Raw genomic sequence first — 20,933 nt, forward strand, 5'->3', positions numbered from 1 at the left:
AACCAAGGTTTAATAGATTTACTATGGTTAAAGGTACATTGACAATGGTAACTTTTAATTAATGGCTGTTGCAGCCAAGGCATTGCTTTATGGGAGGGTGGCTGGTTCTGAGCACCATTTCTGCTACTGTGTCATGAAGCATGCTGGATTATATAGCCAATATAATTAATCCTGGTTTCTTCTTTTGTCTGTTTGCTTGCACTTTGGGCATTATTTTATTGTCTGGTTTTAAAGCATCACTCATATTGGAACCCTTATAAGGAGGCAAGGCATGAATTTCCGGCAAGGGACAAAAAGCATGAGATACGGTTAGAAATGGGAAAGTGACCTCTGAAATTTTAGTGTCATATATTAAACATCCCAATGCCCCCAAAAAGGGGAAGTTGAAGAATTTTGAAACAGAACAAAATTCAGAGAGAGATAGAGAGAGACTTGTCAGTGATATGGGAGAGAATGTGGTGAGAATTTTTCATCATCATCATCATGATCATCATCTCCATTGTTGCTTTCAATATCAGACAAAAGCTTCCAAAGAGCAAAAGAAGCTACCTTTGACATTAAAGCCATTTCAGGAATCTCAGAAGTGCCATCCTCAATCTTAAGCCTCCCTTTCCATTTATTCTTCTTTCAGGACTATGATTAGTCATTTTCTAAGCACTCTTCCATATTCATTTCAATGTTTAAAACTTTCAAAAATAAAATAAAATTAAAGAAAAAAACAAGAAAAGGAATTTAAAATTAACCTGACACTGTTTAGCCATTAGTATTTTACCTTCTTTTGTGGAATATAGTGGGGTTCTTTTTAACCTTTGTTTTCTCTTTTTACTATTATAGTTACTCACTTAACAGTTACACATTTGTCTCTTTCTTCTCCCATGACAGTAATTGGAGAAGAAACCCAAGTTTTGAAAAGAAATTTATCTCTCATGCAAGAATGTAATCATTGAATCAACCCTATTGTCGATGTTCCTTTCAATCAAACGAACTAATCCACCCAGAACCACATTGAACTTGAGAATCTTCTTCTCCACAGGTCTCTGCCAGAAGGAAAGACCATAGCAGAACAATAGCTATAGAAGAGTAGCACCAAAAGTTTCAAGTTCTAACTACCATAACTGTAACTTGAAAAAAAAAACGAAAATAAATAAGAAAGACTGAGAAAGAAGAGGAGGTTGGGGGGGGGGGGGGAATATAAAATAAAAAAGGGTTAATAAATTAAAAAGATACAACCACCCCCATCATCAACTATTCTCTCTACCTTGTTCTTGTTTCATTTTTTTTTCCTTTTACTCAACACACTGTTGTTTCTATTCTTTTCTTTTTTTTCTTTTTCTTCTTTTTTCTGTTTTTTTACCTATGGCTGCAAAAGTCCAAAAGCTTCTTCCTTCCTTCAACAATCTCATCAAAGAAATCATCAAGCTGTCCAACAATGTTATCAGCACCAGATCTCAGAACACCAAAACACCCTCTCAGATTCTCCACTCTCTCCCTTATTCCAACCTCTGCTTCCCACTCCACCACCGCACCCTGCTGCCTCTCAAGCTCCACCCTCAGCTCCTCCATCGCCGCCTTTGACCTCCTGAATTCATATAGCATCATCCCCGGCGCCACTGCCCCCCTCATCCTCCCGATCTCCGCCGCCACCCGCTGCTGCAGCCTCGCCGTCGATATCATAAACGCCGACCCCAGAAACAAGCACCCTTCGTACCCTCCCACCACAAAATCCGATGATGATTCAGGGTAGCAGTACACCAATCCGTATAGTAGAATCATCAGAAGTAACGAGCTCACGTTCCTCATTGCATATAGCACTCCCCTGAATCCATTGAACCCGTTCAGCTTCGACTCTATCGACACCCTCTCTTCGAATCGCAGTGACAAGGGCTGAATCCTCGTTTCCATTAACGCCCTGTTCTCTTCCTCTAACCCCACTGCCTCTCTTCTACACCCCGAGATTGCTCTCATAACCTGAAAACACAATCAAACACAGAACCTCGGAATCAGTCAAAAACAGGGGAAGAACAGAACAGAAACAGAGAAAGTAAATAGATAGTTAGGTAGGTAGTTAAAACATAAACAATTGCCAAGGTTGTGTCTTTGCTTGGTTTTCAAGAAAAAGTCGTGAAAGGGTAAGAGAAAAGATCGAGCTTTGTTTGTTTTGTTTATGACCTGACGAGAGAGCTGAGGGGTGATGTGGCGGTGAGAGTCAAGGGAGGAAGTGATGTTCAATGCGGCGGAGTAGTAGTTGTCGATGCCGGAGATTCCTGACTTGATGACGTGGCATGCTTCCCAGAGCTTAGAGCTCTCGTCCATGTACTCGTCGAGCCACTTGTCACCGACGGGAAGGTGGAGCTTCTGAACGAGAAGTGTCAATTGCGTGTGGAAGGATCGGAGAAGAGACAACGCTCTTTGAAGAAACTGGATTGACATGAAGTTGGTGCTCAAGAACACTCTCTCTAGATCGTCGATCCCTCGTGTTAGAAACGAGTAGAATCCGTTCACGGAGTTCGTGGATGAAGGATCCATTCAATTCAACAACCTGCTGCGGTTTTCAGTTTCCCGTTTATGGATAGAAGATGCCTCTTTCGGAATAGAATTTTGTTTTAATTAATAACAATAATAATAATTTAATTAATAAAAAAAAGGATGGTTGGTTGGTTGGTTGGATGGTTAGAGTGTGACCAAAGAAGAAGAAGAAGAAGAAGGAGGGGGAGGGGAAGGGGAAGAGATGGTTATAGAGGAAGGGGATATTTAAATTGAGAGAGAGAGAGAGAGAGGACGTGTGTGTGTGTGTGGAAGAATAAAGTGAGAATGAAAAGAAAAGAAAAAAGAAAAAAGAAAAAAGGAAATGAAAAAGTGAAAAAGGAAAGAATGGAAGAATGGAATGGAAGAAGGGAGGGGAATATGAATATCTTAGAAGCTCAGGTTTCTAAGGTTGAAAAGGATTGTTGGGGGCAATGATGGGTGTTTCCTACATAGGGGAAAGGATGATTGGTAATATGCCATTTTCATTCTTTAATGGGCACAAAGGTAAAAATAATAAATAAATTCTCAATATTATAAAAGGGGGTGAAAATTTTGAAATTGTAAATAATTAAGTTTGAATGAGAGAACATAACAAGAATAATAATGGAGACAATTATGAATGAAGGAGAAAGATTAGGCAGGTCAATGACACAAAATCATCTTTAAACCCCCTGATTTCAGTGTTTTCTATTTGCCTCTTTTGTGTTTCTGTCAACTTTTAAGCAAAGTTTTTTATTGACCATATTGATTAGAATCCAATTAGTCAAGTTATTAGTTTATTAATTTAATTGATAAATTATTGGTTAAATCAATAGAATTAGCCTTATATAAATAAAAATTAAAAAATGGTCAAAATCATAAAATTTAAAATATACATTTTTATTAATATTTTAAAAATAATTAAATTTTAATAAATTATAATCAACAAGTTATCATTTAGTTATTATTAAATAAGTATATAAAATTTTAATATTTTTTAATTTTATTTTTATACTAAAGGAACTATTTTTATTTCAATAACTAACTAATTAATTTATATTTATTATATTGTTATATACTATATATATTTATTGAAAATAATATTTAATAAAATATCATATCATCATAACAAATAATAATATTATAATTAATAAAAATATTTGATATTTTTATTTATATATGTTTTATAACATTTATATCAATAATTATAAATAATAAAAAATATAATTAATTTAAATATAAGTAAGTATAAAATTAAAATAATATTAACAAAATTATTGTATATTTTTACTATATAACATATAAAATAACACGGAATAACATAATTTAGTGACATGGAGAGTATGCAATAATAAGGAAGACCTAGATTTAAATCACATTTTTAACAATTTTAAAATTTTTTATAGAACAATTCTGAACCAATTTTCTACCAATTTTGACTAGTTCTTATTGGTTTTTATCTTTAAACAATCATAACATCGGACTAAATCGGTTGGATCTAATTTATCGATTTTTTGGTCGAATCGACCGATCCAATCTGATTCTTACCACTATGTTATTGACAAAAGTTAGTCCAAATTTAATCTCATTGTTAATTAATTATTTAATATATATGCAGTATTAAGGGGCTAGAAAACGTAGAAGAGGGTGCAAGAAAGGGAGATTTGATATTTTATTTACATGCATGTAGTTTTATACTCATTTTTATTTTATATACCTTACTAGTATACGATTATACTATTATTGAATAAGATATGAAAATGAAAACTAATGTGTAAGATAGTACTAACTACTAAGAATGAGATTGATACTTTCATAGGGTAGGCAAAAGTTTGACCGTATTGACCGGGTTGTTTTTATTTGCCATTTTTGATAAATGAATTCACAGTTTTGTTTTGAGTGCTCTCTCCTCAATTCCTTCCTCGAGCAACTGAATTTGCTGGCTCTTCTTCAAAGTTCAAACTCTATTCTATTGAAATCTCCAAGTTTTGTTTTTCCTAGATATATATTGTTCTGTTGGGTTTTTCAAAAAGGAAGAAAATGGAATGATGATTTTGCTTGTTCTTATGTGTTCCCATAATTTTTTACAATTACATAAATCAGTCTTTTAAGGCCATATCATATGTGCTCTTTCAACACTTTAATTAATATAATTAATTAGAGATATTCCATTATCAATTTAGGTTGTATAAATGATTAGTTCATTCATTGACTAAATATTCATTTTGATTCCTAAGATTCACGCGATTACTTAAGTTGGTTTTCGAAATTTAAAATTATCCATACTAGTCCTCTAGATTTAAGTCCGGACACCAATATGGTCCATCAACTCTTTTCGACTATGACTAGACAAACGGGATGCTGATATAGCACCCTCTCTATTACGTTGGATGATGAGTAAACGACGTTGTTTATTCTTGGCGCCCAAACAAGTCAGAAACGAAGAATAGTGGAGGTAGAGAAGAAGAAAAATACTTTATTTTGGGTCTCCATCGTTTCTTCTCTCTTTATACACAAAGCGATGACATTTCTGATTTGTTTGGATGCCAATGATAAACGACGTCGTTTACCCATCATTCAGCGTGGCAGCGAAGGTGCCATCACAGCATTCTGTTTGTCTAGTTATCGTCGGAAAAAGTCGATGGATCACATTGGTGCCGAGACTTGAATCTAGAGAATCAGTATTGATAATTTTAAATTTCAAAGACTAAAATGAATAATTACGTGAATCTCAGAGACCAAAATAAAAATTTAGTCTTCATTCGTCTGTATAAATAGGTATCGAAAGTTTCAATCTCGTATTTCATCGGTAACAAAAAAAAATATATATTATGTAATCTTTGAAATTGGTATAAAAGAATATAGGGTATTTTTCTTAACAAGTGTAATTGAAATCATGAAGAATCATAAGGGATTGAATGGAGTGGTATTGTTTATGCGATTAACAAAATAAATGATTTGTATCCGTGCCATTGATTGAGTAGGCCTTACTACCCATCAAGCGACAGATATTGGTAAGTGGGAAAAAAAAAATAAAATTAAAATTATAAACTAGAAATTAAAATATATTGAGTTGCATCAGCTTCATGATTGCTCAGTATTGCAACTGGGTCCCATATATATATGTGCACCATACCAAATGGATTTAATTGATTGATTGTTTTAGGCCCTAATTGAAGGCCACGAAATGTTTTATTTTATGTTAAAGACACCACAACTATTTTTTAGTTTTTTTTTTTACCTTTTTTTTATTTTAATGGCAACTATTATTTATATGTCTACTTCATATATATGATATTGCTTGTTGCACTTTAATTGATTCTTATAAATTTTAGAAACAAAAATGTTTAACAACTGAAAACAAATATTCAAAAATTAAATAATCCCATAAAATGAAAACATTAAAAATGATTTCTTAATCGCTTTTAATCTTTTATCAAATAAGTTTAGTTTGAGATTAAAAATAACTTACATGACTAAAGGCACTTTTTTTAATTATTAATTTGAATGTCTCCATAAACTTTTATAGGACCTACCAATATTTGGTACTCTCTTCAATTTAAAGGATCCAATTTTTCATTTTAGATTAAATTATCCAATTCAAAGCTAAGGATCTAATTGTGTTTCACCCAAAATATTTGATGCTAGTTTATTCAACTATATTATGTGTAGAAAATAAAATTAACCATTCATATAAAAAATATAAATATATAGTAAAAATAAATTAAACAATACATTTATTTATAATCAAATACACAATGGTTAATTTGCTAATATATTTTTTGTATGCCATAGCACTTTTATAATTTATTAGGAGAATAATTAGAAAGATGAATTAACACTTTTAATAATTATTTTTAACAAAAAGCTAATATAAAAATTAAAAACGGCAAAATACTCAATTCATTAACAAAAATTTTTATTTTTTTAATATGAGTTATTAAAAAATTATAATCAAACTTCACGTATTTATGAATTGTTTTGCTTCTTTTATATTAAATTTCCTTATTTTAGAATAAATCATATATTTAATAATCTTTTAAATGAAAATAACTATAATAATTAATCCATTTTTTTGTTTTATCATGTGCATTGCACGTAAATTATGCTTTATTTTTCTTAAGAATACTTGTTTTATTAACATCACTAATGTAAAAAAATGTACAAAAAAAAAGACTTAAAAAATTGATTCTTTCATATTTTTATCAAATAAAAAACTTCAAATTAACTTTTCCTTTGGTTTTTGGGGCATGGACTCTTTTTTTTTTTCCTCCAAACATTAACTCTAGTTGCTCATATTGTTTATCAATTTATTCTACTTGGAGAGAGGGTAATGGGGACCATTTACCAAGCAATCTAAATAATGCTTTGGGTTATGGAACATCTTATTAAATTTGGTTGAGACGAGTGCTCGTGGGTTTTTGGAGAATGGGACATCTTAGAAGTATGTTGGTCTTCAAAGATTTCATTGGAGTGTAAATAATGTATTGGGGATAGGTAAAGTAGGTATTCTCCAAGAAATTGAACATCAATGTGGGTACCCATTTCATGTCACAACCCAAGCCACCTTATATTAAAAATAATGGGGTCCCCAATATAGTGAATTATAAGCTAGTCTTGCATTATTTTGAACCACTCCTAAAATTACAAAATTAATCCCACATCTTAAGTTAATAGTGAATCATACTACCTACCTTGTTTCAATCATTCCATTAACTAAGGTACTACTGTTTTGTTCTTGTTCTTCAATTAAAAGCCAATGAGACATCTTTTGTTTTCACTCTTTCATCAAAAGTACACTAGCACTAGAACGAGACGCAAAATATTGGCGGTATTTTTTTTATTAATAGCAGTTTTAAACTGTTGTAAAATCAAAAGTCGACGTCTTACTGAACCATTATGGTTATAGGCGCGGGGATTAAATTTGGCGACGATTTTCAGCAACTGTTAATATAATTAACCGTAGATTAGATACTAATTTTTTTTGTGACTATGCTAGATACTGATTTAAAGATTATAAATTCTCAAGATATATTATTCTGATCTTTTCCTCTATTTTAAAGCCAACTTATTAATAGAAAGACAATAAAAAAACCCACAAAACTATACATTTTAAATAAAAATGCATCTTATATAATCACTGCTCGCTTCTTTATTATTTTCTCAAATTTATTCATTTAAAATTGATTATATATGAAATTTATATAGAGGTGAGCTAATAGATTTTGAATTTATTAATTACGGAATATGTACATATATAGAAAAAGAAATAAATTTCATTTGATTGTGCATTTTGTCATTATATCCGCCCAAATTTAATTCTGAAGAAACCACACCCACTTGTGGCTCAATATAATAGCCAAGCATGAAGCATGGTGCACAATTAACAGTGTAATCCACATCTTAATCAATAGCACTTAAAATTAAATGACTTATTTTCAAGAAATATTTGTTACGTATACTCATCATATTTGTTACTATCTAATTTCTTTTTATGCAATCTATAAGGTCTATGCTTAAACATTTTTTATTAAATAAAGAGTGCTATACTTCCTATTAATTTAAAAGAATTTTAAATTTTTATTTAGAGTGTTTTATTTTTTATTTTTTATTTTTCTACTTTTAATATTAAATAAATTTTTAAAAAATATTTTACTCCATCCTTACACTACCAGAAAAACGGTGATTAGCCACAGAAAAAACCGTTGCTAAAATCAAAAAAACCGTGGCGACTCAGCGTTAACAACGAATACACTTCCGTAGTTAACAAGGGCGACGCCTTTTCAATTAGCCACGGTTTTCGGCCGGTTAACCACGATTTTATGACCCGTGAAGACATCTAAATAGCCACGGTTTCTACGTTATTGGCCACAGACTAAACCGTGGCTAAATAACAACAGTGTAACCAATAAGTATAGTTTTGCCACAGTCTTTCCGTGGCTAATACTGATAGGTTGGGCTTTTTTGCCACATTTTTTCTGTGGCTAAACATTGCTGGGTTATTTAGCCACGGTTTTTTCTATGGCAAAAAACCCATCCACAAAATAATATTTGACAGACTGGATTTTTTCCACGCTTTTTTTCGTGGCCAATATTATGGACTATTTACCAACATATAAATCCGTAGCTAATTTTTTCTTTCAATTTAAAAAAAAAACTCTCAATTATAATTACCAATTGAATATTTTTTAAAATTAATATTGTATATATTTATTTCTATATATATACTAACATATTAAAATAATGTTATAACAATATAAATAATCAAAGCAAGGATAATAAAATTAAAATAAAAAAATAGCAAACTAAGTAATAACAGTATTTTAAAGCATATGCATTGTTCAAAGATATAGTAAAGAAATAACAGAAATCAATTTGCATAATTCTGTACAATAAAAAATAAAAATATCTTTAATAGCAGTATAAACTAGACATAAATTAAAACTAAAATAAACATGACATGAGGTGCATCATTCCGACTCAATGTGTGGCACAGAATCAGATAAAGTAGGTACTTCATCACTGTATTTCTGTTGTAGAAATCTGTAGAGAGTTGCCACTTGACCTTTAGCTTCTTGAAGTTGTTTTTCTAATTCTGCAACATGCTGTTGCGATGCACTGCTAGAACCTCTGCATATTGCCCCTCTAAAGATGCGCTTTGACTTGCCAAAACTACTGGGATATGCAGCATTACTAAAGCCACGTACTCGCTTGCCATTCTCAGTACCGTAAACTTTTTCAATTGCATCATTCGGATGAGCCAAGACCTTTGAATGAATACCTTCAGCGGCAGCACGCTCTTGGTCTTCAGACAAATGCTCTGCTATCTTTTTCTACAAACAAATGCACATCGCATTGGAGTAAAGTATTGACATAATCAAGGCATATAAAAAAATATACAACCATATAAAATATAATTGAGACACTCACAGCTAATCATTGTCCTTCTCCTCTTACATAACTCCCATCTTTCTTTAGCAAAGTTGATACAATAACCTCGTTTCGACATACAGGCCTTCCCAATTTTTTTCCTAATACAATAAATAAAATATTAAATTTAAACTCAAATTTAGTTAAAACTGCTAATTTTATAGTAATAGTAATAATAAAAAAAATAATACCAACTGAATTGCTCTTCTAGCATTACTTTTACTTCCACCGGCATGTGAAACTATAAGCTTCTCACGATTTTTGGCGTTTTGCAAACATTGTTTCTATGATTTTCAAGAATAAGAAACAAGTAAATAAATGTTACGAGATAGCCATTATGAATATTCAATAAAAAATAAAAAAACATAGATTAATTATTTACCTTTTATTTTAGGATCCATATAATGATCCACAAAAGCATTCCATTCAACAGGCGGTATGTCTGAGGGATTCGCAGCCAGAATTTCTGCCTTTCTTTTGTTAGGAAAGAAGTATTCTCCCCGTAAATTATACTTATGGGCCTTCCATCTATCACCTAAGGTCCTCAGAGCCCATTTGACGCCAGCAACATAATCAAACTCAAAATTTTTCTTAAAATATTTCATAGACGAGATCAATTATTAAAAACTATGCAATTTGATTACCATACTGCAGGTTATATCTTAGAAAGATAATATTAAAAAAAAGACTTTTTAAAGCTAATCCTAACCCATACTTACTGTAGTTTATCCAATTCTGAAACATTCATAACATTGTAGTATAACACAATGTTCTGTCAAATAGCTGTCTAGCCCCAACAGCAGATATTTGAAAAAAAAAATTCAGAAAATGAATGATGCATAACAAAGACTTACTTATAAGTTTTTATAATGAACATTTTTGCTGTAATGTGATCATAAACATGTTTGACCAAAATCAGGAAAGAATCCAATATACAAACCTAGTTGCAAGAAGACTGACCACCTCAAATACATAGCCTCTTTTGAATTCTGCTAGGGTAGAGCTAAAGTTTTTCTTGTTATAATTTTATTAGTTTTTATCAAACTGAGACAGGTATATATCTTAACAAAATTTTTCTCTTAAGTATTTCTAATTCCAAATTTTCATTTCACAACATTCATGACAATAGCAATTGGAACGGAAAAGAAATCCAGGAAGTGCATCCCAACTCCTAAGAATGAAATGCAACTAACTTGACCATTTTGATAGCAATAGCATATAACCTGCAACGGTACTTGTTTAATACTTAATCAATTCATAAATCATAGAGCAATGGCATCTTGTTAAACCTTATTTAAAGTACCTCCAAATGAATTTATCTACACCAAAATTTCAGCTCTTACATAATTTCTTTTTAACATGAAATAACAATAATAAACAGAAAACGCAAACCTAAATATAAGCAAGTTAGGAGTTAAATTAGGATGACAACAATTTAATAAAAATGCACATCAAAGTGAAAAAAACTTACTTCAATAAGTTCTCATTGTCTTTTTGTACTATCTTTTAGCATCTTATCCCATCTTTTGATTGATATGGGACAAAATATAATTCGACGAGCTACCTGACCAAGAAATCTCACAAACAGGTTCGAGCCGTTATCTCGACCTTGTCCATCTGCATCCAACTCCATCATAACTTTTTCACTCTTTTTCAAGGCCCAAACCTGAATCACTGTCATCTTGCGAGTGATAATTTTTTCAGTAGAGATGTCTGAATTAATGAAAGAACATCAAGTCAAATTAAACCAAAATTAAAAAAAAAACAAAAGGCATAAATGAAAAACTTACATTTATCAAATTAATTGCACACATATATATCAATAATTAATCTAAATTACATATTAATCTAATAATAAATTATATAGACATATCAGTATCAAACTGAATAGAGTATCCGACAATAAAAGCAGAGTGGGCTTTCAAAAAATTATCTCCAGAAGTCTGAACTTATCAACTAAACAAGGCGGCTTTAATGAAATAGGAAATTAGATTATATGGTTCAAAGCAGTTCTACCAACTTGAATGCCGAATAAATTAAAATGTCATTAATAACATTCATTGTTCTCAATCAATAAAAATACACATAATACAGATAGAACTATCATAAATAAAACTCTAAAACCCTCTTCATAAATATATAGCCTTTCTCTTTCTTTCTTTCTTTTATTTATTATCTATCATTATTTTAGTATATAACATTAGCCATTGATACAAATAATCTTACAATCTAAGTATGATTGTCGGGATAATAACAATATATAATAGAAATCAGATTTCTCAATAAAATTAAATTCTGACATAAATCTAAGAGAAGAAAATTAAAGAAGCTAAACTTCGTATTAAAATAAAAAATACTAATAATTTCTAAAAAAGAACGATAAGAATTTAATAAAATTACGTCGTGATTTATTTTCTAAAATCAGTTTTTTATTTTTGTTAATATTTTATTTTATTTTGTGTTTGATTAAAATAAACAAAAGTGACTGTTGGTATTTTTTTTATTTCTTTGATCACGCACAACTGATAAGTTATAAATAACAAACTATAATAATTAATCAAACATAACAATGAAAAGCAGGGACTTATTTAATTCCAAATTCAATTCTAGTCCAAATTTTTAACTTACCAAAAAAATTTAATCTGCCTAATTTAACACTTTCATTCAAAAATTAATTTCGATTAATATTTAGTATAAACAAATAAATTAGAACAAACTATCTTATTGTTTAGCCAAGAGACTACAAGACCTTATTGAACATAGAGTACAATACAAAAGGTGTCCATTTTTAACAGCTTTTACCTAAGTTCTATATGTATAGAAAAAAATTACATTCTACACCATAGAATTCACCATCTAATAATTTTAAAATATATTTATAGTTACACATATCCAAGAAAGACAGAAAATTAACAAATATGCTTTGTGCAGAACAAACAAAGATATAATACGTTGTCATTACATACCACCGTTTATAAACTTTGTCATTGATTATCGTTCGTGAGTACCTTTCCATTAGTAACTCCCGTGTTTTTAGTAGTGTTACTTTTTGAAGAATGCATTAGCATTTGTCATTAAAGATTATAAATAAATTTTACAAAAAAATTAAAAAATAATAAAAAATTAGCTTAAATTAAAGTAGTCTAAAATTATCTTATTTTATATTTCTTAAATATTATTGGAGTAACTAAATCATATTGGATATAATAAATGTATAATTATAGATGTTACATGCATAAAATTATGAATATTATAAAAAATAAAATAATTTTAGATTATTATTTTTTTTAATATTACCGTAAATTTTATTAGAAATACTATTGGAATAATTAAATTATATTAAATATAATAAATATATAATTATAAATATTATACATATAAAATTATGAATATTATATAAAATAAAATATCTTTGGATTAATATTTTCATAATATTACCGTAAATTTTATTGGAACATGCACACATTGTATATATCTATATATACAAGTATTATTTGTAAAGGTTGCTATTTTCAAGTTTCGATTATGCTACGTATATACTAAAATTAGCTATTAGTATAAAATATTTGTTAAAATATAAATACACATTGAAAATAAATTAAATCACACATATATTTATACATAAATATATTGATAATTAATTTTTGTGTACGAATAATATTTTTACACTACTTCTGGTCCCTACAATGAGAAGTGAAACAAAACTAGGGTTATTGGTATCTCCAAAGATGAGTCTGGGGTCGTGTATTTAAGAGCCTGAGATTTTCACACTCACCCTAAATCTCAAGAAAGCATCCATTATGGAGTGCCAAACAAAAACAAGTAATGAGAATCCAAAAGTTGCTGAGTTAAAAGGAGTAGTGAAGGATATAGGATCTGGTTGTGGCCAAGCCCTTGTTTCTTCATATTTGGTAAATGTTGCGTTTCCTCAAATAAGAGAATAATCTTCCTATATTCCTTATGGTAATAATCAATGAGAATAAGTAAAAGGACCATAGTCTATTAAATTATCATGTAGTAATTGGAATTGCATTATACTTTTTATACTAGCTATCCCATGGTATTATATATATATATATATATATATATATATATATATATATATATATATATATATATATATATATCGGTTTTGTTAGCATGTAGATAATGATTTTCGTAAACAATGTTAACAATAGACTTTAAAATTAGTTCAATAAAATAAAAAAATTAAGTAAAGAAGGAAGGTTACTGTATGTATAACTGCATTGTTTGTTAAATTCATTGTCTCTTTATATTTTTTCTATATATATATAGTCTTTTCTTTATTATTCTGTTTTTTATTTTCCTCCAAAATTTTGAGATCATCCAAGTGAGAGAGATATATACATAAATAGTAAATAAAGCAGTTTGTTCTAAAAGCATGAAACGTAGTGGCAAATGATAGTTATTTGGGTTGTTATTTAAGTGTCATGGCCAACTCTATATATTCTAAAGTGAATTCTAGATTTACACCTAGTTGTCTAAAAATGTATTTTACTTAAGAATTGGGATAAAAAATTAATATTATTCTGTGAGGATTTTTCTTGAGATAGAAACTATATTCCAATGTTTAAATTAGTATAAATCCAAAAAAAGTATAAATTAAAGTTGAAATATTAGTTCTTCACATAGAAATTATGTATACTTCTTACTCATAGCATCGAATAAGGGAGAAAATTCTGACATATTTAAGAAACTCAACTATTTATAAATTATAATAGACTTTGTCGATTGTTTTCTAATAAATATTCGAATTGGGTTATAAATTGTCATAAATAATATAAATTGATCAAATAAATTCTTTTTAATACCATTTTAAATTCATCAAAAGGATAAAAACTATATAAAGGGTAGTAGAGTCTTTTTCAATAGTTTTCTTATTAAACTAAGTGCTAGTTAGAGATATTTTAAGAGAGAGGTTATAAGTAATATAAAAATCCTCTCCATCACTCAGTAATACACAATGAAAGAATAAACAAAATTACTTCTCATCTTTTTTTGTCTATCTCTCTTAATTTCTCTTTTTAATAGTAAAACTTTGTTGAGAAAATTGATGTTTAATAAGAATTTGTCTAACATTAAAAGCACTAAAAATAATTTTTTTTATAATTTATATGATTAAATAGGTAATATAAAAAATATTTTAAGCAGTAAATACATTAGTAAAAATTAAATAATTAAATATTAGAATTTTATTATAAAAAAATCTAATAAAATGTTTTACTATAAAAATAATGGGTACACAATCAGTCTTTCTAGTAGCATTAAGGCATTTCAACAATAAAAAAAAATACATAATTAAAACTGATGGAATCAACATAAACCTTCCACAAAGTGGATATCTCAAATCGAATAAAAGAGAAGACAACACAACTAATAAATTATATCATAATGTTCATTTTAACATCAGAAATAACATACTAAAATTTCATTAAAAATAGAGCAAATTTACCATTCAATTGAATCAAAATATCATGCATTTTTTATTAATTTTTTGGTTTTCATTTACAGTTTAATGTAATCATGTTGTTTCATTTAGGTTTTTTTTCAATTGGAGAATTTAAGCCGTGCAAAGAATCCTTATAAATCTGTTGCTGCCCTAAACCGTATCATTTTAGGTTGTGCAAATATATGGAACCTTGATCGTGTCTACCAGATTTTTGACGCAATTGGATCTGATTTTGGATTGACCCCTAATATTCATTCATATAATGGGCTAATTTATGCCTTTGGGAAGCTCAAGAAGGTGATGAATGTTCCATCACACAAATTTTTTTTTCACTTTAAAATTGAGTTGTTGTTGCTATTATTGGTGTTGTGATGGGTTTAGGATTAATTGATGGATGAAGAATGGTGTGGTGGTGGTAGTAGTGGTGACTGATGATGCAGGAGATAGTGGTGATAATAGGGGAGGATTTTTTTTATTTTTGTTTAAGGAAAAAATTGTCCGAAAAATTTTATTTGTGGACAAAATGACGATTTTATAACGTTTTGTAATGTTGGGAATGATTTTAATAACAAAAAAAGTCGAGAACAAATTTGATTTTCACCCCAGATCTTAGGGACAAAAACAGTACTTAACCTCTTTCTTGAATTAAGATCCTCAACTATATTTGCATCTGTGAAATCATCCAACACAGATTGGTCACTCCCAAAATATAAACAAACTCTAGAAGTACCATTAAGGTATCTGAAAATCTACTTCACTGCTTGCGAGTGTTCTTTGCCAGGATTAGAGAGAAACCGACTAACAAGTCCAACGGCATGAGCAATATCAGGCCTAGTGCAAACAATAGCATACATCAAACTGCCAACTACAGATGCATATGGAATATTCTTCATTTCTGCTTTCTCTTTCTCACTTGTAGGACATTACTGCGAATTCAGCTTGAAATGACTAGAAAGTGAAGTACTAACAGGTTTGGAATTACTCATGTTAAATCCCTCTAAAACTTTCTCAATATACTTCTTCTACGACAACCATATTTTTCCATTCTTCCTGTCACAAGTGATACTCATGCCAAGGATTTTCTTTGTAGGACCCAAATCCTTCATAGCAAAGGATCTGTTCAAGTCTTTCTTAAGACTTTCAATCTTCTTAGTGTCATGACCAACAATCAACATGTCATCAACATAAAGCAAGAGAATTATAAAATCATCATCAGAGAATTTTTTGACATACACACAATGATCAGAATAAGTCTTACTATACCCATGATCTTTCATGAAGGAATTAAACTCCGTGTACCACTGGTTTGGTACTTGCTTCAGTCCATATAAGCTCTTCTTCAACTTGCATACAAGGTGCTCTTTTCTTTCTACCTCGAAACTCTCTGGTTGCTCCATATAAATTTCTTTATCTATGTCACCGTGAAGGAATGTAGTCTTCACATCAAGCTACTCAACCTCTAAATTCAAGCTAGCCGTCAATCCAAGCACAACTCGAATAAAGAAAATCTTCATAACTAAAGAAAAAATCTCCTCAAAATCAATACCCTTCTTTTGCTCAAAGTCTTTCAACCAACCGAGATTTGTACCTTGGCTATGAGACATTTTCATTCGTTTTCAATTTGAACACTCATTTACTTTTGAATGTTTTTTTACCCTTCAGCAGCATCACCAATTCCAATGTATGATTCTCATGTAAAGATTGCATTTCTTTTTGCATGGTCTTAAACCAATATTCTTTATACTTATCAGACATAGCTTTCTGGTAGCTCGCTGGTTCTCCAGTCTGAGTGTTCATCACATGCTCATGAAGAGAGTATTTCTGAGAAGGATGACGCTCTCTAGTAGATTTTCTCAATTCAAACTCACTTGGTGGTTCAAGTGGAACTTAACATCTGGTGAAACTTCTGCATCTAGCACCTCAGGTTGAAATATAGGTTTATCATGCAAATCATCATCATCATTATCCATAATGTCCCTTCTAGCAAAATACCTTACTTAAGAAATGGTATTTTCACTAGCAAGAACATTACGTAACCTTTCTTATTATTAGCTATTTAATATCGCATTCCAGTTTGTGAAAATGCCAGAAAATTTTTGTTCAAATAAAATCTTTCATCAAAGATCTTCAAACAATAATAGTCACAAAATTATTAATAATAGTAAATGTTATTCAAGTAATTTCAAATAAAACTCAGATACAGCACATATCCCTCTAAATAAAATAAAATCTTAAGCGACAAGTGCGAGGAGACTCTATAAAAGCACTTAACCATAAACAAACTCCACTATGCATCCGCGAATCTATACTAAGTCTTCAAAACCTGTATTACTGAAAGGATGAAAAATTTGAGGTGAAAACTAACAACTCGTTCTCATTAGAGGATGAAAATGCCATAAAAGTAAAGAATGAAAAATAAATAATCAACTTATAACTAAAAAATGATTATCCAATGAAACTCTTAAAATTCCTCGAGTCTTACTTTAAACAATTTAGTTATTTTTTTCAAATTACATTATTTGATCAATTTTCAGTTACATTAATTAATGCTCAGTTATATCAGTCCTCAGTCACCTCAGTTAACGGTCACATTTATAAACTAACAAACACAGGCAAGGTACATAATACAAATGTACAAACAATTCACAAAAGTCAAATAGTAGGAAATTTCACAAATAACCTAACACGGCAATAGAAGGCACACCCAAGCAATTCATACAAATACACAGGATGAATGTTTATTCCTATACAAACTATGAACTCACGTGTCGGTTCATTGCCCGTTACCCGACAGTGGTCCTGAAATAGGCGATACGTATCACCGTCCTCATGGAGAACCTTTCTTCCGGTCTCAAGTGGACGTTACATATCGTCGTTCCTACTGAGCCTTATCCTTCGAATCTCAAGTGAGTGTTTCCATTGAGTCGCATGCACAATATCTCAAGTAAGTATTATGTTTTTTCTTTCTCATGAGATTGTGCTAAATTAAATTCTTTAATTCAAATCGTTCAATATTTTTCAGTCTTTTCTTCAATTTTTATTCTTTATTTCTCATACCTCAATCCTTAATTCCTTAATTTCTTAAACCTTAAACGTTAATTCTTTAAATTTTAATCCTTAAACCCTTTTTGACCTTTTCTTTAACATTGTTCCTTAACTTTTTTTCTTAACCTTTTTCTTTAGCTTTTTTTTCTAACTTTATCTTTTTGTTACTTATATCTTTAACTTTTTTCTTTGATTTGTATGTCTCTTTGATATTTACATAATTATTTTTTTATTCCTAAACCTTCACATAATTATTTTTTTAGCCTCATAAAATTATTTAAACTTTTCCTTATTCTTCTTAAACCTTCTTTAGTTCAAATTTTAATCTTTAATAAAAATAAAATATTCACTTTATTTTTATTACTTTAAAAAATTTAATTCAAACCACTTTAAAATACCATAAGCATTTATTTATAGCTATCGAATATCCAATTTATTAATCATACATCCTAAATACAATGTTCACAATTCAAATTAGCTAAATTCTATATGTTTATAAAATTTTGGACATAATCTCTCCTAAAAATAAGACTTAACCACCCTCAAGGATTCTCTCATTCTCAACCATTCATCAATCATTTCTCAACTAATTCCATATAATAAATCAAAATCAGAATTTTCAACCAAATTATTATAATAATTATCCAATTAACTACCATACATAATTATACTCAAATCAATCATAATTTTAGTCACAAATCGAAATCAAACTCATCAATTAATCTTTCTAAATCATTATAAAATATTTGCAATTATTCAATAGATTTTATAGGCATTCTTAAATCAAAATCCTTAATTTTAAAACAAAATCCTCTACCTCAATTATCTGAATTCACATAGATTAATCGTGACAACTCCTTTTCCTTTTAATTCATGGTAACAGCAATAATTCTAACGCAACTAGAATGGCAGCGGCAACAACCGAAATAGCAACAGCGTCAATCCCACAACAATAATGATGATTGCAGCATAATAGAGAATTCAAATTGGATAGGAATTAAAGGAAAATGCAGCCCTGAAAATTCAAGACAAAGCATATACCAGAATTAATTTAGAACAAGCTTGACAATGAGAGTAAAACATGTAAATGAACCCAAATCAAAGAAAATGTCATACTAGAACTATTAGCAACAGCTCCAGTGTTGGCTCCCAGTGGCAGAGGTACGGCGATGGTAGCAGTTATGAAAAATAGAACGATGGAGCAGCAAAGAACAAAAATCAAAGACCAGGACATCCGTCCTAGCGGCAGTAGCAACATTCAGATCGATTAAAGCGGCAGAGACACCAACAAAAACAGAATAGCAGAACAAATTCAAGAAAGGAAGAAACAAAAACCAAAATAGTGTCGAGGTGGTGTTACTGGTGAATCTGGCCCGGTTTCAGCGACGATCGTGACTAGCGGCGGCGTACTCGACGGTGACGGGGCACAATGGCGGCGAGACATCCCTCCTGTGGCGGCAACTACAACCCCCCTTTTCTCCCTCTCTGTCATGCTCTGTCTCATCGCTTTTTTTTCTCTCACGTGGAGTGGAAGCATCGACGGCCAGGGTTCGGCGGTGGTGACTCCCTCAATAGTGACAGCTATAGAAGCTCAGCAACGGTGTTGGCAGCGAGACGGCTCTCTCTCATTAGGACTTTTATTTGGGGATATAGGGTTAGAGTTAGAAATTTTATAAAGGGATAAATATAGAATAAATATTTTTATGAAATTCAGGGGTAGAATAATCATTTTAAACCAAATATAATCCAAAAAATACTTTAAATATTTATTTATCAATTTATAAATTATTTTTAAATAATAATTCTAATTTAAAATTAGAAATAAATTAATAATTTTTTAGTTTATAAAGATGAACTAAATTTCAATTATTTAAATTAAATTAACAAATCCTCACTATTTTTTTAATTACCAAAATTTTAATTTCAATGATATAAAATATATTCAATTATAATAAAAATTATAATTAATTTAAACTCTAATTATTATAAAAATAATATATTACTCTTGATTATTTTTAAATTAGAAGTATCATAAAGTGTTATTTAATTACTTTTAGTAAAATAGTTTTTTTTTTAAATAAAATTCTCAACAAATATAATAAATCATAAATAATTCATTATTTAATTTTTAAATATTCGAGATGTTACATACATTTCCTCCATCAACAGGAGGTCTAGTTGAAGAATTTGATTCATCATCAGCAGAACGACTAACAGTTATTATTGGCTTATCTATCTTCTCAAGATCTTCAATAGTTTGATCTTCAAGAAAAGTCACATCTCGCCTTCTAATTATTTTCTTGTTCACCAGAACCTATAATCTATAATCAAAGTTTTTGTGACCATAATCCATGAAGATACACTACTGTTCTGACTTTCTATCAAGTTTGGATATTTTATCTCTTAAAATGTGAACAAAGTTCTATAATCAAACACTTCCAAGTGACTATAAAAAATATTTTTTTTTCTAAACTTTTTCGAACATTACCATTTACTGAAACTAAAAAAAAATTAATTAATATACTGTATTTCTTATTATTTCATTCCAAAAAAATTTAGACAACTTTATATGAGAAAATGAAAAAGTATACACTTGATACCAGAATTTCGGGCTTTTATTGTTTTTTTTTCATAATTAATATGGATCCATGATTTGCTACATGAAATAAAATATCTATGCACAATTTCTCCTACTATATTCTACGATAATAGGTCTGTAATGTTGTTGGCTTACAACTCAATTCTACATCAAAGAACTAAGTATTTCTAATTAAATCTCTACTTCATAAGAGAAGGAGTGATTAAATAATAGAAAAGTATATGGAACCAAAAGGTGATCAGCTAAAAAGTAAATAATTTAATTAATTTATAATTATATTTAATTAATTTTATTTGTTTTTAATTTATAATATTTGTTATTAATTGTTTCTCACCCCAAATTAATATTTTGAATAATAAGTTGGAGAATTAGGAGTGGAATTAC

At 29.6% G+C, this 20,933-nt stretch overlaps 1 protein-coding gene across 1 annotated transcript; it reads right to left on the minus strand.

Moving 5' to 3' along the window:
* Window positions 1-903: 903 nt before the first annotated feature.
* Window positions 904-2,884, minus strand: LOC112706129 (uncharacterized). The gene is made up of 2 exons (XM_025757267.3): window positions 2,170-2,884; window positions 904-1,968 (listed from the first exon to the last, which is right to left on the minus strand). Exons 1-2 carry the CDS (start codon window positions 2,524-2,526, stop codon window positions 1,351-1,353), a joined length of 975 nt encoding a protein of 324 aa, XP_025613052.1. The 5' UTR covers window positions 2,527-2,884; the 3' UTR covers window positions 904-1,350.
* Window positions 2,885-20,933: the final 18,049 nt, after the last annotated feature.

This window comes from Arachis hypogaea, chromosome 8 (genome assembly GCF_003086295.3).
Source record: "Arachis hypogaea cultivar Tifrunner chromosome 8, arahy.Tifrunner.gnm2.J5K5, whole genome shotgun sequence".
Classification (NCBI taxonomy): domain Eukaryota; kingdom Viridiplantae; phylum Streptophyta; class Magnoliopsida; order Fabales; family Fabaceae; genus Arachis; species Arachis hypogaea.